This window comes from Spinacia oleracea, chromosome 2, assembly GCF_020520425.1.
Source record: "Spinacia oleracea cultivar Varoflay chromosome 2, BTI_SOV_V1, whole genome shotgun sequence".
Classification (NCBI taxonomy): domain Eukaryota; kingdom Viridiplantae; phylum Streptophyta; class Magnoliopsida; order Caryophyllales; family Amaranthaceae; genus Spinacia; species Spinacia oleracea.
In genome coordinates this window covers 47,089,669-47,113,957 of record NC_079488.1, presented here as the reverse complement: position 1 = coordinate 47,113,957, position 24,289 = coordinate 47,089,669, and the positions used below count along the sequence as shown (strand labels likewise).

General features: G+C 37.2%; 2 protein-coding genes across 2 annotated transcripts; both read right to left on the bottom strand.

The window, feature by feature from the left end:
* Window positions 1–279: 279 nt before the first annotated feature.
* LOC130467846 (uncharacterized) lies at window positions 280–3,915 on the bottom strand. The gene is made up of 3 exons (XM_056836764.1): window positions 3,549–3,915; window positions 699–3,061; window positions 280–462 (listed from the first exon to the last, which is right to left on the bottom strand). Exons 2-3 carry the CDS (start codon window positions 1,855–1,857, stop codon window positions 428–430), a joined length of 1,194 nt encoding a protein of 397 aa, XP_056692742.1. The 5' UTR covers window positions 1,858–3,061; window positions 3,549–3,915; the 3' UTR covers window positions 280–427.
* Window positions 2,942–23,330, bottom strand: LOC130467400 (probable plastidic glucose transporter 1). The gene is made up of 5 exons (XM_056835901.1): window positions 23,191–23,330; window positions 22,641–22,841; window positions 7,864–7,963; window positions 6,701–6,832; window positions 2,942–3,061 (listed from the first exon to the last, which is right to left on the bottom strand). Exons 1-5 carry the CDS (start codon window positions 23,328–23,330, stop codon window positions 2,942–2,944), a joined length of 693 nt encoding a protein of 230 aa, XP_056691879.1.
* Window positions 23,331–24,289: the final 959 nt, after the last annotated feature.

The window sequence follows — 24,289 nt, the reverse complement described above, 5'->3', positions numbered from 1 at the left end:
AGTTCGTATGTATGCCCGAAATTCCATAAATTTAGCAAACACATGGGATTTATTAGAAATTGGAAATGTCCACAGAAATTTTGAAAAATCATCAATGACAAGCATATAATAACGATGGCCTGATGAACTCAATATAGGAGAGGTCCAAAGATCACTGTGAATAATATCAAATGGCAAACTAGTAGAAGAATTAGATGCATCAAAAGGCAATCGAATATGTTTTCCCAGCACACATGAATGACAAACATAATTAGAAAGAGGTTTATTACATGGAATAAACTTATTTTTGCATAAAGACGATAAAATAGGGGCACCCGGATGGCCTAATCGGTCATGCCATAAGGTAGGTGAGATAGCAGCAAAAGCGGATGGTGAAATGGCTTGAGTTTTGAGAGAGGAGGGGATGGGATAGAGGTCGCCTTTGCTATCACATCTCATGAGATGCGTCCCCGTCTTGTAGTCCTTCACAGAAAACCCAAAAGGATCAAATTCAACAGAAACAGAGTTATCATTAGTAAATTTACGGACGGAAATCAAGTTTTTGATAAGATTAGGAGCATGGAGAACATTACGTAAGGACAAGGGTTGATGGGGAGAGGAAAGGGATGTATCACCATAACCACGAATCGGAATTGAATGGCCATTACCAACAATTATATTACGTTTAGTGCTCAAATTAAAATAAGACGAGAGAGTACCTTGATTAGACGTCATGTGGGAAGTGGCACCGGTGTCCATGTACCAATTAGGATCGGGTTGGTGAAGAGACATAGTGTGCATTGCATGATCGATGTCCGTTGGGCAATAAGAAGGCCCTGCCGCAGTGAAAGCCTGTGCTGGCCTTGGGCCAAGAATACCAGCCTGCTGATTAGCTGGGCCTGATGGACGAGCCCAATGGTTGGTTGGATATGGGCATGGAGGGGCCCAATGTTGCATCCATGGAAAGAAGAGTTGTTGTGGCTGAGCCCAACCTTGTTGCTGTGGCTGGTTGGGCGTCCCACCGTGGCCACCGTGGCCACCACCACGGACACTGCCTCCCTTGCCACGACCACCATGCCCACGGTGGTCTGAATTTCCGCGACCGCCACCACGGCCACCTCCCTTTTTCCCCCTGTAATTGTTGCGATTCCCACGGCCACCGTGGTAATTATTGTTACCATTATCACGGTGGTCATGGGTATCATTTGTGGCAGCCACCATCGCGGAGGCCTCGATGGCGGCACTAGCGTTTAAAGTATCTTCTTCCAATAACAACATAGAACGAGCAACAGGAAATAAAGGAAGAGGATCTTTGTGCTGAATTTGAGATGCAACATTACGATACTCACCCGGGAGACCGGCGACAAGGCGGAGGACCATGCGGTGGTTGGATACCGGGGCGCCAACGTTGGCTAGTTGATCAGCAAGCATTTTGAGTTGCTGACAGTAGGCCGTGGCATTAGGGAAGTCGGCCATAGCAATCGTCGAGAACTTATGCTCCAAGTGAACCGCTCGCGAGTTTTTGTTGTTTTGGAAGAGTTCTCGCAAACGATCCCATGCTTCTTGTGCAGTGGAACCAGGCTCAATGATAGTGTGAAGGAGGTCGTTAGAAATCGTCCCGTATATCCATTGGAGAACAATGGCATCAATACGAGACCAGAGAGCCTTGTCCACCGTTGGTGCAGCCGTCGGATCAGTTGGTGGAATGATGTGGTCGAGGACGAGGAAAGCCCTAGCATGAATCTGAAATAGTTCAGCCCACGACCCATATTGGGATGATTCGAGCTCCAACATAACGGGAATGAAGGTTTTGATGTTGCTTACAGTAAGGGCAGGGTGTGTAGAAGGAGGCAAAGGAGTTGGGTCATCGCCAGCCATGGTGTTTGACGGAGCAGAGGAAGAAGACAGTGGCTACGGCGAGGGCTAGGGCTGCGTGTTTGTGTTTAAACTGCTGATACCATGTTAGAAGTATAACTCCGTGATTTGTTATTCATTGACTTGGAGTATATATACATATTACAAGGCAAGTATTCTGATTGAATATTTGCAGAATCAATCACGTTAATTTAGTCGTGATTGATTGACTGATTATTCTAATTTATTCTCTAATTATAGCCTATACATAATTAGATGATTACACAATATATGCTTTACATAATTAGAAGATTACATATTCTATTAGTGGTGTTAGTAAGCGGTACGAGTACGAGTACGCAATTCGCTACCCAACTATATTAAATTAGTCCAATGCGTTCCACAATACTAATACGCAGTACGTAATACGTGTGTACTCAGTACGTAGTTCGAGGAGTAAATTACCGTATTTGGTAGGAAACACTGGGTGTTACATAGTGGTACTTGTAGTGGTGGTATTGTACACATTTTTCCCCTCCCTTTTACTGTCGCATATTTTCACATATATCGACCTATTTCCCATACTGTCTATTTAATTATTTAAATAAAAAAGAATACAAGTACAAAATCAATACTTTCATTACCCAAAAATAAATTAGCACTACCCCCCTCCATTTATCCCAAGTTTGGTCAGATCATAAGGCCCATGGATTCAAAAGAGTGCACCTTGGGAATCAGAGAACCCTCAAGGTCAACGTGAAATCGCCCATCACATATTTTTCCCATTTGTTTCTCTTTTTTGGGATTTTTCCCATTTGTTTCTTATTTTTGGGATTTTTCCCATTTGTTTCCTTTTTTTTGGAGATTTTTCCCATTTGTTTCTCTTTTTTCGGGATTTTCCCCATACCTCTCACTTTTTCTGGGACATTATCAAGCATTATGCCTCATAGAGTCTTACCTGAGCTGCTGAAGTAAGATTGGATTGAAATTGTTCATAATGAAATATTTATTGTTTTATAAAAGAAAATCCCACAAAAAAAGTATGAAATTGTTGCAACTGTTAGTAAGGTCAGTGAAAATTGGACACTGGTTTTTGTATAAACTGAACTTACCAGTGTGGATCATTTTCTGCTGGAATCGCTATAAACAATGAGGCTATGATCCTAAGACAAGTGCCAATCTGGCACAGTGATACCAAAGATCCCCTGTATTTCGTTGTCCGAGCAACCTACACAATTATATTAGTAAGTTGCCAAAGCACTATTAAAGCTAATGGAGAAATAACTTTGCTATCATACATATTGATTGAGATTCTTAGGCACAACACATGACAGCTTTATTTCAAATAGAAACTTATTTTGAGTTATTCTCGTAAAATTGTGTGTTTATTTATTACACCATTAGTTAATTGAAAAGTAGTTATGACGGGAGATAATGGGATAATTTTTTAAATGATTGAGAGAGGGAGGTAGACCATAAATTTTGGTAATGGACTAATAGGTATAAAGAGCTAATAAAATATTAGTGGATACATAACATAAAAAGAAGTGTAACATTAAATTGAGACGGGCGTAAAAGGAAAGCGTGACGATTAAAATAGGATGGATGGAAAAATAAATACTAATAATAATAAGTTAAAATCAGTTAATAAAAACCAGACCAAATCATATCAAATTAACACAATTTAGCACAGATCTCGGGTCAACTAAACATACCCTGTTTCTTGTCTATCCTGTTAGAGTTTCCCATGTGTGTTCCAAGAAGAATTGTCCCACGTTGGTAAAAATGAAGGGTGGTGAGTAGCTTATAAGGTTGTGGTTACTCCTCCTATTATCATATGGTTTTAGAATGGAACCCCACAAGCTTTATATGTGGGTCAACTCCACTTCTTGCTTGACCCAGAGCCTAACAAATTGGTCTCATCTCTCACGGGCTAAGATTGGACTGTTTTTAGTTGGCCCAAAGTTGCAAGTGGGTGGAGCAAATCAAGTTGGTGAGTGTGCCACCAAGGAGTCATGATATGGCAAGCGAGGGGGGGGACCATAAATAAAATGGCTAGTGCACAACAATGGAGTCCTTAGGTGAAAAGAACATGCCTGTTAGACAATCTTGAAGATGGGTAATCTTGTGATGTGGTAGAAATATATTAGACAATCTTGAAGATGGGTAATCTTGTGATGTGGTAAAAATATATTAGACAATCTTGAAGATGGGTGATCATGTGATATGGTGGAAATATTTTAACACCTGCGAAGGAGATCGAGAGGTGACTAGTTTATAAGGTTGTGGTTTACTCTTCCTATTACCATATGGTTTTATGATAGAACTCCACAGCTTTATATGTGAGTTACCTCCCTTGCAAGCTTTAGGACGGACATACTTAAACACAAAAACAAAATCTTCCATCAAATTACGTCAGCTTACTCAGCTTAGCTTACACCGTTCTTACCTCTCATATACATTTGGATTTTCACATAATCTTCGGTGCATATTTCTGGTCGAAGGAATGGTATACAGTCGTGTACCATCACCAACACCGGAGAGGTAAGCCCAAAATTATTCATTATGAATTATCTTTCTCCAACTTACACAATGAATCATAGATATCCTAATTGGCTTTAGACCAATTAATGCTTCAAGTTTGTCAAAGTCTCCAACCATTTGCAATGATTTTCTCCTCGGCTTTTTGTCGCCCCAAGAAAAGAAAACCTCATCAATGAGAAAATATAGCAACAACTTTCTGAATTATTTTTCACTCGCCTCACCTTCCACCACACGGAGGCACTAAAAACTGAACTTTCTTTCCTTTTTCTCTCTTTTCTCGCTATTTATCTCTCAATTTTAAAAACAAATTTGGGAAAACTATAGCGTGATATCAGCATTGTTTCATTATCATCCTCACATCTTGTATACCGACGACCTAAGGCTGCTGGAACAAAATGTTAAGCACGGAGACTCCTTATTAACTTGAATGACACACTCTCGACTCTCGAGATCATAAATGTCACCCAACGCTAAAATCAGTGTTGATGAACACTCTTTATCATTCTTCACGTTGAACAGACCATGAAACAATGAGAATTAATGGATAATCAAACTAGTCTACATATCATCCCAACCAAGATTTGTTACTTTCCACATGTCTGAGTAGCTTTAGTTGTTTTGTTGTCTTCTAACGACGATTTGATCCTAAATAATTTTATGCTTCCTCTATCCCACATTACTCGTTACACTCACTTTTACACAATGTTTTAGGTGCTAAGTGGTTGTTTGGTTATCGATTGTTATTTTATAGAAAAAGTAGATGTCATAAAGTTAGTTGGGTATTTTTTTTAATTGAGTGAGAGAGGGTGTGGGACTAAACTTTTAGTGGGAAGAATGAGAAAATATAATTATTGTGGAGTCATTCCTAATTTGGAAGTGTAACCAATAATGTGGGACGGATGAAAAAAGAATGTATAACAACTAATGTGAGAACGGAGAAAGTAGCTTCATTCATACATGTTAAAAATCACCAAACTTGATTTGGATGACAATAAGACAAATTTGATTAGTGGTTAAGTGTTTCATGGTCTGTACAAAGTGTAGAAATATTCTATAACACTGATTTTAGCGTTGGTTGACTTTTATGATTCCGAGTAAGTATAAGACAAGGATTCTCCTTGTTTAACATTTTGTTTAAAAGAGGTCGTCGAGGTCCTCAATATGCAAGATGTTGGGGACGATATTGATTTTGCGTTGCATTTCCCTAATCTACTTTGGAATTAAGTGATACAGAAAAGAGAGAGAAAAAGGAAAGAAAGTCCAATTTTGAGTCCAATGGAGCTCAGAAGTACTTTGAGTAAGATGGTGATGGAAGGTGAGGCGAGTGAAAACAATTCAGAAATTTGCCGCTACATTTCCTCATTGATCAGGTTTTTTCTTTTGTTAGAGAACAAAAACCCGACGAGCAAATTATGGCAAATGGTTGAAGACCTTGACAAACTTGAATCTATTAATTGGCTTAAAGCCACTTTGAATTATATCTATAAGTCAATGACTAAGTTAAAGAAAGAGAAATCAAATAACTTTTGGGTCTACCTCTCCGGTGTTGGAGGCGATGGTATGCGAACATATATCATCTCTTCGGCTAGAAAGTCCAAATGTATATGGCAAGTAAGAAGGATGTAAATGAGCGGGAGTTGAAGCTAAGTAAGATGACTCCATCGAATGTAAGATTTCATTTTTATTTATTAAGTAAACTCATCCACTCCATAAGTCTAATTACTGTTATATTTTTAATTTTTTTTCTAGATTCTAGCATGCCCACACTCTTATGTTGAATGAAGTAAATCAAAGGATAAGTACACCTCGGGACTGTTTCTTCTTCTTTTGAGGGGACATTTTTACTCTCTTTTGTATCGGTTTTAAGCATTCGTAATTTTAACCATTTTGTGAGCTCACTGTGGTTCCAGAGCTTGTGTTTCGGTTCTGGTCATGAAAACACCAGTTATAGGGTTCGCCCGTTTGACTTTGAATCCCAATCTTGTTCTTTATATAAGTCAAATTAACTTTACTTTACTAGTTTTCTTCGATTTTGAAACTTTTACTTTTAATGTGTACTACTATTTAACAACAACAAAATTGCAAGAAAATCGGAGTACCACGTCTATAAGGTTGTGGGCTACTCCTCCTACTTTCATATGGTTTTAGGATGGAACCCCACAAACTTTATATGTGAGTCACCTCCAGTTCTTACAGGGAGTTAGTTCCTATCATGAAGTCACGGCCTTTCTATTGCCTAATATCTAGAAAACTTAAAGAGTACTTAGGAAAATATTTATATACCCACAACACACATTTGCTACTGTATACAGCACAAATTAACCCTTTGGAATCTTAACAAAGATGTCAAAAGTTTCAAAGTGTTGAACTCAGCTATCAAACTCACTACTTTTATTAAGCCCAAAGGAGAACTCCAAATCTCCAATGATTGCATCAGATACAGCTGATAACGGCTCTGAAGAATAACCGTCATTCAAAATTTACAGTACTAACAAATGATAATTTATGTCCCTTCACCCTGTGTGATAAATTACATTTGCACCCACTTGTTCTCATCCCCAAGCATCAAGAAAAAGGAAAAGGATATACAAGAGGAAATGGCTAGATCTACTATGAATCAACTTGTAGTTTAAATTCCCCAATCCAAAAAAATGTTTATGTACAGCAATAGCCTTATTGCTAAACACTACGGATGGGGTAGAAATATGTAAATTTCAGTGTTGAATTGAAATTCTGTAGCACATCTCTATCACTTATTTCTTTGCGTTTAGAATATGCTAAGAACTAAAATACCTTAGACACTATTAATATTTAATACCACAATTTAAGGAAGACGAACACGGTTTTGATTAGTAAAGTGGAATCACATAATGTAAAGGATATTAAAGCATTCGAAAGGCTTGTTTCTCTCCCAATTAACTCTCTTAAAGCTAGTTAAAATTGTTATTAACATTCAACATAATTTCCTCTCCCTAATATGCTCTGTGTAGAGCTTTTCCTCTGCCTATCTCATTCTTCAAGCTACTACCAAGTTAACCTATTATTCTATTACATAAAGTGCCCCGTCCCCCTCTAGATATTGTTGCTTAGCAGAATATTTCTTGATCAATATTTGTAATTTCTCCAATAAAAATTACAGGACAAATCCACCCAATTAATTAGCCTAAGCATTGAGTTACTTAAGCAGTTAAACTCACTCCTTAATCAACCTCGACCACAACAATTACATACCAACAGTATCATTAAATCGTGTCCGCACTTCACAAAGTTCTTTTCTGCAAATTTCTCTTCTTAAAAATAAATAATTATTTACTATACACTTCATCCTCACTAACCAACGACTGAGACGGAAGGGAAGGGATTGATTGGAAAATAAAATGAATAAAAATTTTTAAAGAAAAAAAAAAGCAAAGGAAAAAAGAAAAAGGTTTTGCTATTAAAATTAGACATTAAAAACAAACTGATTCGTAACTTATTCCACAGTACCTCTGATATGTATATTGGCACAAGAACTGTGTTCACCCCAATACCAAGACCCACAAGAAATCTTCCCCAAAGTACTTCATTAACAGAGTGTGCTTGTGCACTGTCAAGAAATAAAGCAGACTCAATAAGTAAACAAGATATCACAATTGTTTTAGAAAATAACTTCAAATTTATGCAGCTAATAAAAAAATCTAGTACTCCCTCCATTCTCAAAAAATAGTCCTTAGTTTCATTTCAATATTTAAACGTACTGTTTTAGGAGTTACAATTCCATTTTTGGTAACTTTTACACTCCCATCCCCAACTGTTTACTACTTCCTCCGTTTCTATATAGTTGCAACAATTCCCTAAAATGGAAATGTCACAATAGTTGCAACACACCTAAAATGGAAACATTTTTACCTAAAGTTTCAATTTTACATCTAAGATGGAGTAAGTAATGTGACTATAGTGGTTGTGTCCCCACTCAAATACCACTTTCTTAAATTACGTGTAGAGGGGTATGTTGCAACAATAAAGAATCGGAGGAAGTATTTCCTACTTTCCTAAAGGCCCATTTTTTTGGTTACTTTTTTTATTACTTTTACACCCCACTCCCTTTTCTTTGTTTAAAAAATTACCCCACTTGCTTTTCTTCTAATTTTTTTTTATTGTCAACTACCTTAGTTGGCATGATTATTATATTCAAATTCAACTAAGCTTCTTTTATGTGTTGTTCACTTGGAACTCCTAAAACAATACAGAGGGAGTATGTTAAAAAAAATCATAAAAAGTTAATGTTAAGAAACTATACATCGAGACGAATAAAACAAAATCTCACATAAATATGTTTTGCAATATATATCGGAAGGAATTTAGAGGATTCTCATCAATTGTAAATAGTGTCATGATTCCAAATAAGACTAATATTCGAGAACGGAGGGAGTAATTAAAACAAATAGTCATAAACAAATAAGATATAAATAAGACCCTTGTAAAACTTAGAACTTCACAAGAAAAAAAAAATTAAAAAGTGATTTTTTCATAATAGTTGGGATGGAAAATTAACAGAGGTTAGATAATTTCTAAAAAATAAAGTAATAATATTATAATAAGAAATACATGAAGAAACAACAACACTATCCAATGAAGAAAGTACCATACAGTAATTTTCCAAAAAGATGCCGCAATTTTTCTCTACGAAAAAGCACCAACTATAGAAAAGGAAGGTGTAGTATAAAGATTTTCCATTCCATCCCTCCTAAGCTAGCATAGACTTGGAGGTGCTTCACGCCATATATGGTTTTACCCCCACCCCCATAAAAACGCCTATTCAGTATTCACATACAAGTCGAAACTCTCAACTCCTTTCTTCCAAATGACATACACTAGGTAAAAGACTTGATTTGAGGATGCAGGCTTCCGGCTACAATTTTGCCTGAAATGCAGTCCAAAATCCAAGGGAAAGCTCTTACCTTATGTGAAGGGAAATATCAAAGTGGATAAACTAGGAACGATTGTTACCAGGTTTTAAAATATCGGTATTACAGGATGTGCAGAACCACTAGATCCCCTTCACTCGAGACTTGTAAAAGTACTCAAAAATCCCAAGAGTGTTCCAAATTTCTCATGGAAGTTTCGAACGTTATCAGCTCTTTCATTTCATAGTTGAAGATTTCTCCCGAAATATTTTTAAATGGCCCTACCCATAAGAAAGCTTTAGATAACACTTGTAAAAGCATCTGATAAGAAAAATCATATGATCGAACGTAGGAGATAATGAAAAAGTTAAAGAATTTAAAAAAAGAGGACTAAAAAATGAAGCGCTTCTGCCTAAGAAATTCTCCCAAAGCAAACACATCCCTATTCCCAGCGGTATACACCGCGAAATGAAACAAGATCGAACATACTCCAAGGAGCAATTAAATGGGAGGCGTTAACAACTGTCAGCACATCATAATCAATCCTTGCCTCCTCGGTAGAATCTAGCCTATTTAAATTTATTCAACTGATTCCATGAATGAGTGACTCCATGACACGAGTCTAATGATGAGGAAGGGCCACAATAAGCTGTACTCCCTCCATTCCTAAATAAGTGTCCACTTTGGACATTTACGCGGGATTTAATAAAACCGAGTTGTGTGTAAGAGGTAATGATTGAGTATGTTTTATTTGGGAAAAGGAAAAAGTAGATAATTGTTTAATGTTAAAAGTACAAATAAATAGGGATGTGGGGATTGAAAAGTGGGAAAAGTGTAGAATGTGTAAGAAAAAGTAGTAATGATTTATTGAAAAGTGGGAAAAGTGTGTGGAAAAGTGGGAAAAGTGTATAGAAAAGTGGGAAAGGTGTATGTCAAAAAATGGAAACTGGATACTTATAAGGGAACGCTATTTATGGGAACTGCACACTTATTTAGGAACGGAGGGAGTAGTTCTTTTCAGCACAAGGAGTGAGTCTCAAACTTCCGGGAATTAGAGATGAATCATACATAAGTCATTACTTAGCAAGAATATTTCTAAGGATAAGGTGAGTAAACACACAACAAGTTTGACGTTTCCTTTTTTGGAAAGTGAAGGGCAGCAAAGAACAGAAAATTAGTTGCGAACTCTGGCTAAATGGATCATATACTCAGCTTGAGGAATCAACCAAATACACAAGAATCCCAGAGACCGTTAGGTTATGATACATATGACAATTCATAAATCATGCGGAAAAACCATAAACCCAGGAATACATATTATTTACACATAATCATTTAGCATAGAATAGATGCATACTCTTTGTTGCGTGCCTTCCCTAGCTGCGCCCGAACCGAACAAGAACAAGTCTTTAGGACTCCAAGTGTCGTCCCTCCGTAGATAGTCCACAGCACGTCCGGATCCGCCTTAAGATTGACCAACTAGAATCGCCCTTAAGGTACTATTATTTTCGGCACTTTATAGGCAAATGTGTGACTGAATTTTTCTCTCAAAAAACTCACTTTGAATACTTTGAAACTTGTGTTATAAATTGTGAGCCCTAGCCTCATATTTATAGCGGTATGGAAAGGGAATCGAAATCCTATTCAGATACAAATTAATCAAACCTAGAATCCTACAAGAACTCTAATTTAATTAATTTATCAAATAGAATTAGGAATTTAATCATTAACCGAACTCTGCATGTTTTAGGAAACGTGCACGAACACAAACACTTGCACACACACGCACGACAGCCACGATGGGCCTCATGCGTGCGCGCGAGCAGCAGCCCACTCAGCGCCCGCGCGCGCTGCGCGCTGCGCGCGCTGTGCGCGCTGTGCGCTGCGCGTGCTGTGCGCGCTGTGCGCGCTGCGCGCTGCGCGCAGCCTGCTGGGCCTGGCCTTGCTGTTTGTGCGGCGCGCTTGGCTTGCTGGGCGATGGCCTGGCTTCGTGCTGGGCCTCGTCCGGCAGGCCTCGTCCGATGCTTATTCGTACGATGCGCTTCCGATTAAATTTTCCGATTCCGGAATTCATTTCCGATACGAACAATATTTAATATTTCCGATTCCGGAATTAATTTCTGTTTCGAACAAATATTTAATATTTCCGTTTCCGGAATTATTTTCCGATTCCGGTAATATTTCCGATTCTGACAATATTTCCGTTTCCGGCAATATTTCCGATTCTGGCAATATTTCCATTTCCGATAATATTTTCCGATACGTACCATGTTTCCGTTTCCGGCAACATCTACGACTTGGATAATATTTATATTTCCGATACGATCCATATTTCCGTTTCTGGCAATATCATCGTTTCCGGAGTATTCATTTCTTGCCTGTGACGATCTTAGCTCCCACTGAAACCAAGATCCGTCGGTTCCGAATATTCATAGATAGAGTATCTAATGCCATTAGATACTTGATCCGTTTACGTACTATTTGTGTGACCCTACGGGTTCAGTCAAGAGTAAGCTGTGGATTAATATCATTAATTCCGCTTGAACTGAAGCGGCCTCTAGCTAGGCATTCAGCTCACTTGATCTCACTGAATTATTAACTTGTCAATTAATACTGAACCGCATTTATTAGACTTAACATAGAATGCATACTTGGACCAAGGGCATTATTTCCTTCAGTCTCCCACTTGTCCTTAGGGACAAGTGTGCATTTCCTAATTCCTTTGTCGCTCGATGCTTGCTCTTGAACATAAGGTAAGAGTTGTCATCCTTATTACGTCCAGAGGTGTTCCTCGGTTTCAGAGTTCAACTGATCAAATAAACAGATAATCATAGCCTATGATTCATCCGAGCACGGCCATGCATTTCACAGTTTCTAGCTCTCCGAGTGGCCTTGTACAACTTTTAAGCATCTCATCCCGATTTATGGGAGGACAATCCCAATCTTGCGATCTTGAGATTAGACTTCGTTTGATAGGTGATTACCTGAGCGTTGCCTTTATAGCCTCCTTTTACGGTGCGACGGTTGGTCAACGTCAAAGCAACCAGTTCTCAAACAAGTAATCTCAAATCACTCAGGTATTGAGGATTTAGTGTCTAATAATTTAATGAAATTTACTCATGACAGATTTTCATCTCTTACAGTAAAGTTTCATAGGTCTTGTCCGATACTAGTCTTCCCAAAGTAAGTATCTATGCAAATGATTATGACATTGCCATGTCCACATAGTTCAAGAAACAGAACTACTAGTCATCTTGCATTCTAATCGTCTAACGTTTTCTATGCGTCCAATTTTATAGAAAACTCCGATTAGGGACCATTTTCAACCTTTGACATTCAAGTTCACTTGATAGACATTTCTTAGTCACAGGACTGGTCCTGACAGTCTATCTTGAATATATCGTCAAATTTGAAGGGACTCATCATTTAATACTAAACCAAGATTAAATGGAATATGAAAATACATTTCATATATGATAAATGTTCAACCCCAATGTTTTATAACCATGGGCCTCAAACCCATCTTTAAAACAGTTCATGGAATTCAAAGCTATGCTTGATTTCCAGTGCTACAATGTGAGTGTTGTTTCTCACTTGTTGCATAGGTTTAGTTATCATGCTTTGCCAATCTTAACATCCTTTTCATCGAATGTTCTTCGAGATATGATGATAAGATCTTTTCGAGTTTGTTTATTATGTGATCTAGTCTTTCTTACTTCGATGGTGGTTTTACTCATTTTGCAATGAAGAACCATCAAGTTAGCAGACGTTTTTCTTGCTTCAAGAGTGGTTCTACGCATTTTTCAATGAAGAACCATCAAGCCAGCAGATAGGTGATCTACCCAAGTTCAGTGAAGAACTTAAAACAACCCTGTTTTATTGCTTCTTAGGCAATAATTACTTTTACTTCAACTGTATAGGTTGCTAGTGATGCTTTGGTTTGGATTTACTTATCCAAGCAGTTCACGGATATGTGGAAGACTTTCCAGCTGTATCTTAGAACATAGAAATTAATATTTAATTTCCCACGCAACAACTCATGGTCTCCAATCCATGTTGCCATTTCAAAACACGATGCTTTTTAGCTCGTCCTTGTCAATGGTTAACTCCAAAGGAATCTTGCTTGATCCTTTGCCAGTGTTTATGCGTGTAGCATCAATATTTAGCATATCTTTATTTCCTTGAGTCAAGAACTAATCTTATGTACCTTTTCAAGTACCATAAGTTTTTCTTGATCTCAATCTAGTTGATCTTCACTTAGATCAATAGAGATTGGTATATGTTCATCATGCCCAAAGTCATACGATACGTTTTTGGCGATCCTCATATTATATCATACATGATAAATTCTTTTGCAGAATAATTCCCAATTGAATTCTATTCATGTAACTTTAGCTCATTCAATTTTAGTAGATACTGAATCCAGCTAAATTCTTTGACATATAATATAGGTGAAGAATCTCATTAGATTCTTTGATGTTAACTTAGTAAATGCTTATACATAGTTCAAACATCCTTTACTTAGATTTATTCACATGGGTCGAATATCTCCAATGGAGACTTTCGTGTTTGATTTAGTAAATGCCATTACTTAATCCAAAATAATATCATAAGATCTTTGTAAATAGATCTTAATACCCAGTATGTACTAAGTTTCGCCATGGTCCATCATTGATGAATAATTTCAAATCTAAGTCATTAGCATTTGAATGTTATTTCACAATAGAGAGATATGTGTGTAATACACATAGGACCAATTAAGTTTTACGTACTCCCACTAAACTTCTTATATCTCTATAAGAACCATGTGTATTTTATGAAACTAAAATACTTATTAGCTTCACTAAAATACAATTCCAATTCCCAATTGCTTGCTTAAATCTGTACTTAGATTTTATAAACTAGCTTTTCTTTCAAGCATTTATTTGGATCCACAATTCCTATGACATACCATGTACATAGTTTATTCCAACATTTGATTGAGGAATACGTTTTGTCATCCAATTGCTATATGTACCAATATGCAATCATTGCTTGAATTGTAGACTTAAGCATTACGATTTTGCATGAGGTTTCAACACAATCCATGCCATGAATTTGCTTGTAACCTTTAGCAACTAATCTAGCTTTGTGTGTGAACACAATTCCATGTTTGATGGTTTTTATCCTTAAAACAAACTTGCAACCAATAGGTGTGAAACTATTCTTGCAAATCAACAAAATTTCAATTTTGTCATCAAAACATTGAGTTTGTTTTATGGCCTCTAACCATTTAAAACATTTGAGTCTATATATGGCCTCTAACCATTTTAGGGAATCTAGGTTTCGTCATAGCTTTCTTACAAGTCATAAACTCATTAATCTACATGATAATAGTTTGACTGCAAGTTGTAGGTTTCTTCACTATCGAATAGAAGAATCTCATAGTTTCATTGACCAGAACTCTATGTTTCCTTACTATCTAATGGAAGAATCTCATAGTTTCAGTGACTTGAACTCTATGCCTACAAGGGTATAGAACATCAAACAATAGAATATCAATAGCCATTTGAAAGTCCTTTGAATATTCTGTTCTCCTTGAAGCACTTGTAAAGTTTTCTAAGAGATGTCTATTCTTTAAAGCCACTTCTAAAGTCCTTAAAGAATAAGTTCGGATTTTCTGAAGCACTTCGAAAAGCCTCCGGAATGTCCGTTTATGTTTGTTGTTCGCCTCGAAGACTTTCGAGGTCTATTTTCTCCCACTTGTCATTTTGGAAACGAATCTCCAAAAGGACATCATTTCGAGCAAACAAACATTATGTTCTCAAAAATTCGTGGTAGAAACAATACCCTTGTGTCTCATCTGAATAAATCACAATGATACATATATCTATACTTGGGCCTTAGTTTGTTGAATAACAAACACTAAGCTCCCACTGAGTTTAGGAACTCTTTAGATATATTATGAAAAGATATCCTGAAATTACTTTTCAATAGCTTTGACGAATTTGGTTTAGTTTGGTGGTAGTTGAGCATTTTGTTTTAGAAATTATAGGAAAAGTCTTTATGATTCATCATTGATCGAATCAAGTACTAATTGACTTCGATCATTCCAACGTAGATATGCCATATCTTATGGAGCTAGATTGTGAAATTACAACACACAATTATTGATGATCATATTTGGTCTCAAGTAATCATTAACATGATCTAACCTAGATCTTTATGATTTCTTACCAAGTGGATTTTATACTTCTGAATCTTTGAACTAGCCAAACAGATTCAACTTATATCACATTTGAGTAAATAAACCTATATTCACTCAAATCCATGTGAAATAATAAAGTCATAAAATCTTTCTTTAGCTTTGAACTCCATTGTCTAGGCGTTCTAACAATAGTTCATATCTTTTGTTACTTTCAACAAGTAAGACTAGTTGTCTTAAAATGATCTAGAAATCAATCAACTTTCAGAAGTCCATCAAAATAGAGCTTATGAATGTTAACTTGTTGATATGGTCTAAGCAACAATGCCAAAGATTTGTGGAACTCAAATCAAGGGGTTGATTTGAACCTAGTAAAGTTCTTTAAAGAGTTGTTTGTTTTAATCAAGCATATTGACTCAACCTGTAATTGACCATTTCATTCAAATAAACAAACAAACATTGTTTTTGTTTTTCTTTGAATGTGAGTCTTTCTGTGTTTGAAGCAGAAATTTAGGTATGCTGATTATGGAACAAAATAGCCATTAAGTTCCAGCCTTTGAAAGGACTTAAAACAAACTTAGATGATCCTACAATCAATGTAGCATTGCCATGCTTCATTTCCCACTTGTAGGTCATTAGTGTATCCTAGCTTCCATTGTTTGAGTTATTACCGAAGTAAGAACCTCAAGCGGTATATGATACCAAGGAAGTTTGATTGCTAGGTCACTTCTCTTTAAACATAAACTTATAGGTAGAAACGGAATCGTAAATTCCTTTCATTTGTTCCTCGTTTTCCTATTTCTTGTACCCTTTCTTATAGTCTTAAGAATTGAATTCTTTAGTGTTGACTTTTATACTTTGTTAGACATGTCCAATGTCACCAACAAGGTTCTTTACCATTTTAATTTATGTTGAATATTTTGTTTCAACTAGATGATCTTACCAGAAGCTTCTAAAGTTCTCTAAGCATCGATCTATTCGAATGTCTAGGGACTAGACTCATTCGAGAATTAAATGGACAAAGATATTAGGTTGTTAACCATTGGTAAAGCTGAGCGTATTAAACTCAATGCTTTATGATCTCAAAACTACATTGTATTTTGAATTCAAAATCACCAATCGGTTTGCCATTCGATTTTGATGTTCGAAAACAACCATAAAAGTCGCTATAAGAAACGTACATTTTAAATCGCTCATTTTCTCTCATTTCCGTGAATCGTTCTTGGATTCACTACCAATCGAGGAAATTTACTGTTACCTTTCTAAAAGGATTTATTGCAGTGCAAGATATTTAATTATAAACAATAATTAAAACATACATTGAAGCATGCAAAGTCTAAACATTTATCATGAATAGTAACTTGAAATTAAAGCAACCATGCAATTCAAACAAGTTATTAGCATTTTATTCGATTTTATTGTTCCGGCAGGTGTGAATAAAATGATTCCAAGACCCTAAAATCATTGAAGAACTAAGCACAGTTTGTCGACTTAATCCTAAAACATCTTAGGTAAGCAAAAGCCCTTTGCTAATAGTCTAGAAACTACTCTTGGTTGATAGGTACGTCTAAGAACTTGTTAGGTAAACCTATCGATTTTGCCACGACATAAAAGGACTCCTTACTTATATCGTTGAGTTTCACCAAAACTAACATGTACTCACAATTATTTGTGTACCTTGCCCCTTTAGGACCAATAAGTAACACCTCGCTGAGCGAAAACTATTACTAGATTGATGTAAAGGATATCCAAGCAAGTGTATATTTTGGCATGGCACCTTTTAACTCAATTTTTAAGTTTGGAACTTAAGGCTCTTACTATGTTGGTTAGATTTTAAGTGAACTAAAATCCTTAATCATGCAACATAATCAAGCTTTTGATCTCATGCATTTTAAGACATATTTAAAAGCAATAAATAACTTAAAACATGCATAAGATAAATGTGATCTAGTATGGCCCGACTTCATCTTGAAGCTTTAACTTCAAAGTCCGTCTTGAAAATCTCCGTGGGAGGCACCATTTTCTTCAAATAGGATAAGCTATAACTAATTACAACTATTTGATGGTACGCAGACCATATTTGAATTGAAAAATAACTTTGGTACTTTAGACCAATTACATTCAAATTAATGGTACGCAGACCATATTTTCTATCCTATTTGGGCCATACTAGTCACTTCATAACCTGCAAAACAGTACATATACAATATATACCATTCACCCATTCATTATCATGAATGGCCCACATAGCTGGTTAGTAAAACACATTATGCATCACGTAAATATTTGCAGCAATTAATCAAGGGCACCAATAATCTACCAATTATTCAGTCCTTATTAATTCTAATCAAGTTGTTTTAACCTTAAGGATTTGTAGACCTAATCAAGAGTTTATGACTAAAAAGCGCTCCCACTTAAACCAATAAATTCATATGCTTTACCAATTTTAAACATAAAAATGTATTTCTAGTCCAACCGGAAACATACAAATTTAATTAAAATTTAAAGCTCATATCAATTTATAATTGAATCCAAAAATTTAATTTAATTTCAGTCGTATTTAAATTAATTCATGATTTTAATTTTAGTAAAATAATTAGAATAAATAACATTTATTATAATTATAATATTCAAAATTAAAATCCAAGAAAATAATTCAAATTATTAATTTTAAAATTAATTAAAATTACGTGAACTGAAATTTTCAAATTAAACATTCAAAAACGATCTAATCGTAACGCAAACACCCTACGCGTTGCATGCCCATGGGCCGTACGCACACAGCCATTGCTGGCCATGTGCGCGCAGCCCATGCGCTCGTCGCATAGCTGCTGCCTCCCTATCGCAAGCCTCCGCACGCATTGGTGCTCGCTGCGCGCGCCAGCGCTCATCGCACGCGAGCTATCGCTCGCTGTGCGCGCGCGCGACATCGCTCGCTGGGCGCGCGACATCGCTCGCTGGGCGCGCGACATCGCTCGCTGGGCGCGCGAGCCATCGCTCGCTGGGCGCGCGACATCGCTCGCTGTGCGCGCGAGCCATCGCTCGCTGGGGCGCGACATCGCTCGCTGGGCGGGCGACATCGCTCGCTGTGCGCGCGAGTAATGCTGGGCGCAGCGTTCGTGGCACGCGAGCTTGCGCTCGCTGCGCGCGAGGCTGCGCGCTCTTGTGCGAGGCAGCGCGCGTTGTGGCGCAGCTCGCTTGCTGCCCACACGCGACTGCCTTGGCTCGCTCTTCGCCCATGCCCATTCGTTCATTGCTCGTGGCACACGACACAAGGCAGGGCTGCTGCCTTGTGCTCGTGCACTACGCCCTTGCTCATTGCATTCGTGCCGCACGGGCGACGAGCTCCCTTGCTCGTCGTCGCATGCCTGCATTATACAACACCCCTTAAGGGTAACACGAAGCGTCCATTGCTTCGTGCGTGCAAGTTTTATGAACGAATCGCATAAAATTTAAAATTTATATTTAAAATTAATGACAAATTAATAAATAATATTAATTTCATAATTTTAGGGCGAAAAAATCGAAAATTTATTATCCAATTGATTTCCGATTGATATGGATTCAAGTCTAGGTCATAAAAATTTAAAATTTATCGTAAATTTACAATTTTTTATGGTGGTTTTTAATCATAGGTTTCTAATTAAATTACAATTAATTATGAAAATCAAATTAATTCTAAATTATTCTAATTTTCAACAAATTAATCATAATTAATAATTAGATTGCATAATTAACAAGACTAGGCATTCAAACTTGTTAAACATATGCAGTAGGTCAATCAAAAATTCAAGATTTATCAACAAGAATCGCAAATATTTAATTTAACATCTTAAATTTACGAAATTTTGCATTCGAAAAACTAAAACCTTCGAAAAGTCATAGTTAGGCTTCGAATTTGAGAATTCTGGGTTCGGCAGAAAAATACTATTTTTGTCAAAATTTTTAGAATGCCTTTTACATGCGGAATTGACACAAAAATCACTCAATTCGGATGAGTAACGAAGAAACTGCCGAAAAACTGCGTACGTATAATTAAATAAACGCAATTTGCAATTAATTAACAATTACGAAAATTAATCACCCCTTTTAATTCTTGCAAATTTGTAATATTTAACCATGTTCATGCAATTTAGATTATGAAAATAATAAGGGGCTCGTGATACCACTGTTAGGTTATGATACATATGACAATTCATAAATCATGCGGAAAAACCATAAACCCAGGAATACATATTATTTACACATAATCATTTAGCATAGAATAGATGCATACTCTTTGTTGCGTGCCTTCCCTAGCTGCGCCCGAACCGAACAAGAACAAGTCTTTAGGACTCCAAGTGTCTTCCCTCCGTAGATAGTCCACAGCACGTCCGGATCCGCCTTAAGATTGACCAACTAGAATCGCCCTTAAGGTACTATTATTTTCGGCACTTTATAGGCAAATGTGTGACTGAATTTTTCTCTCAAAAAACTCACTTTGAATACTTTGAAACTTGTGTTATAAATTGTGAGCCCTAGCCTCATATTTATAGCGGTATGGAAAGGGAATCGAAATCCTATTCAGATACAAATTAATCAAACCTAGAATCCTACAAGAACTCTAATTTAATTAATTTATCAAATAGAATTAGGAATTTAATCATTAACCGAACTCTGCATGTTTTAGGAAACGTGCACGAACACAAACACTTGCACACACACGCACGACAGCCACGATGGGCCTCATGCGTGCGCGCGAGCAGCAGCCCACTCAGCGCCCGCGCGCGCTGCGCGCTGCGCGCGCTGTGCGCGCTGTGCGCTGCGCGTGCTGTGCGCGCTGTGCGCGCTGCGCGCTGCGCGCAGCCTGCTGGGCCTGGCCTTGCTGTTTGTGCGGCGCGCTTGGCTTGCTGGGCGATGGCCTGGCTTCGTGCTGGGCCTCGTCCGGCAGGCCTCGTCCGATGCTTATTCGTACGATGCGCTTCCGATTAAATTTTCCGATTCCGGAATTCATTTCCGATACGAACAATATTTAATATTTCCGATTCCGGAATTAATTTCTGTTTCGAACAAATATTTAATATTTCCGTTTCCGGAATTATTTTCCGATTCCGGTAATATTTCCGATTCTGACAATATTTCCGTTTCCGGCAATATTTCCGATTCTGGCAATATTTCCATTTCCGATAATATTTTCCGATACGTACCATGTTTCCGTTTCCGGCAACATCTACGACTTGGATAATATTTATATTTCCGATACGATCCATATTTCCGTTTCTGGCAATATCATCGTTTCCGGAGTATTCATTTCTTGCCTGTGACGATCTTAGGTCCCACTGAAACCAAGATCCGTCGGTTCCGAATATTCATAGATAGAGTATCTAATGCCATTAGATACTTGATCCGTTTACGTACTATTTGTGTGACCCTACGGGTTCAGTCAAGAGTAAGCTGTGGATTAATATCATTAATTCCGCTTGAACTGAAGCGGCCTCTAGCTAGGCATTCAGCTCACTTGATCTCACTGAATTATTAACTTGTCAATTAATACTGAACCGCATTTATTAGACTTAACATAGAATGCATACTTGGACCAAGGGCATTATTTCCTTCAGAGACATACAGAGGTAACATCATTTAAATGCTCGGACTCCGTAGACCATAAGAACGTCGAAATTAAGTTACTATATCCAAAAGCAAGCTGCATGGTAATCTGGCACCCCAGAAGATACCTGTATTCTGTTCTGAAACACAACACCCCAAAATGGCCACAAGAGTAGCGCGATATACTCCATTACTCCTTAGTCACCTCAAAACACATAATGTAGACGTATACGACTGCAAAGGGCCAAACCACAACTCCCACATAAAACAAAAAAGTTCTTATAATCGAACCATTGTGACAATCAAGAAAGACCAGAGAGCAAGATTCATTATTGGCACAGTAAAGCACACGGATATTTTAAGGTAAGAAACATTGGCTCATTTCCAGAGCATATAGTTTGAAGTAATCGTAAACAAAGCTAGAAAGAAATCCCGTTAACCCTCATGAAGCTAGATTTCTCAAAACCAATCCTAATAATACTCAGGAATTTCAAGTAAAGTGTCTTCTGTGAAGTTTACTGCTAAATCATCAAAAGGGAACTAGATCTTTCAACCCAAAAACCCTACCTCGCGTGTATTTATTAAACAATTATTCACATACACCACCATGAGGGAGTAAAAGGTGGGACATATCCCTCTGTAGACTCCAATCAAACCCTTAAGATGCTTGTTAAATGATTACCAGACTAACAAAAGCTTAAAGTGGCAAAAAAGAAAATCAAAGTAAACCATAATTTACAAGAACCTGCTGAGCTCCATAACAAAAACAGTAGCCCTAAACTTTATCTACCATAAGAGAACTCTTCCTCCAATCACTAATCAAAACTATTCCTAGCAAAAAGTACGTTAAACTACAAACCTTAACAGTACAAAACAAATGAATTCATCCTTATCTGTAACAAACAAAGATAAATAGTAGTATTTCAAGTAATGACTTCATGCTCTGGGATCCACTTGCAATCCTTATTTCCAACTCCTTAATGTACTCCTACCATTTACCATCTTGAAGAAGTTTTGCAAATAGTTCAATAGTGCCATCTAGTTTCTCTCCTCAAGAAGCACCAAAGAATATCAACCTTTAAATTCCCACATTAGAATACCATAGAAAAGAATACCATAGAAAAGAATACCGTAGAAAAGAGCATACAAATGATCTTCCACAAGGCCCAAAACCCTAATGCTAAACCTAATGTCAAATTTGGGATTGCTCCGTCCATTTAAGACTTTAAGTCCATAGAAAACCAAGTAACAAACCAAGCCAAGGCCATGGTCCTTTTCCAAACGCGCAAACCCCCTACTGTCGTCATAGTAAATCAAAATCAAAGCATCTCAATGACTAATGAAGGAAGCATAAGCCCTCAAAACTTAAATTTATTTCAAAAATAAAAAGACCTGATAGGATCAAATGCATATAAGATATAGCATGTACACACAGGATTATTTGGTGATATAGGAAACATAGTAGAATAGCATTCTAGTTGAGTAGTTGACAGCATCGTCCTTACCACTAATTATTCCCGTTTTGAACATATTTGCAGTTACGATCATAATTAAAACACGGTGAGATTTACTTTCTTAAAACAAATAAAAGGTTATTCAACAATTACCTCAAAATAACACCAGTAATCAACGGAACAGTGTCGATTTGAAGTGTGCGCCGACAACCAAATTTATCAACCAAAGATCCAGAAACGAGACTCCCAATAAAGGCACCAACAATAAATATGCTCACTACAAGGCCCTCTATCATAGAGTTCCCCTCAAAACCAAGTTCTCGTGCCACTGATACAATAGGGCCATTCATGAGTCTGCAAAAAGGCATATAGCGATCAGTATCACTTCCTGCTTAAAACATACTTTATGGCATACAAAAGAAAAAGTAAAAACATACTTTATGTATAACGATAAAGCATCGTATTTTGAGCTCAGTTCAGCTGTAACAATTTATAACATAAGAAAGAAGTTTAACATAATTTTTCATGTTCCTTCGAACCCCTCAAATTTGGATGACCAAGAAGACAACGGCATTTGTAGATACCTAATACCATTACTCATTAAACCATTGGTAAGGATGTACTACAGCTTATGTAGAGAAAAATAAAAACCCGTACTCAAACAACTTAGCATTTAACATGAAATACTTCCTCAAGAACTTACCCAATATGATAGCCAAAGAGAAAATTAGCCATGGATGCTATCAAAGCATGGGGAAAAGAAGGCAACCATCCAAAATCAATTTCTCTCGCACGATCATCGTTCCCATTCGATAACTCCTCGACATTACTACCTACACACATCTTAACCACATTTCACAACAGCCATCAATAATAAGCAAATAAATCCATATTCATTCATTTCCACAAAAATAATTCTAGGTTTCACTTCAAACAAGTATGCAATTACACCAAAATAATTATTAAGAGTGCCCATTGACCAAATGGGAAGGGGGGCAATTGATTATCCTCACAAATGGGTTTGAGTCCAACATTGAGGGCGTGAAGAATTTCTCCATTCCTCACAAAACTTATTGAAAAACAAGAAATAATCTCTCCATTCCACTCTAATAATAAGCCACATTTCTATTTTGCAATGTCCTAAAATTAATAGGCAACTTCAATCAATTTTACCATTTAATTGTGTAGTTCATACTCTATAAGATGATTACTCACATCAACCTGTATTTCAAGCCGATTCCATAATAATCATCGCGAACAAAATGTGGTCTAGTAAAGTGAAACGGAGATCAAGCCAAGTAATAATTAAGAATACCCACACTAGTAGAAAAAACCCTTGTTGCAGCGGGCTTTTAGACCCCTGTTGCAGCGTACATCGTATGCTGCAACTGGGGGGCCTGCAACAAGTATTGACTTGTTGCAGCGTACAATGTACGCTGCGAAAAGTACTTTTTTGCAGCGTACATTTGCATGTACGCTGCAACAAGTGTGTAAAATTAGGCAAAAATTAAGACTTGTTGCAGCGTACAAAATGATGTACGCTGCAACAGACTGGTTTGTTGCAGCGGGCTTTTATTTGTACGCTGCAACAAACCAGTCTGTTGCAGCGTACATCATTTTGTTCGCTGCAACAAACCAGTCTGTTGCAGCGTACATCATTTTGTACGCTGCAACAAGTCTTGATTTTTGCCTAATTTTACACACTTGTTGCAGCGAACAAGTATATGCCCCCTGCAACAAAGCTGTGCTTTTGGCGGGAAAATTTTAGTTTTATTTATCTATACCTAGGGTGTCTTGCACCA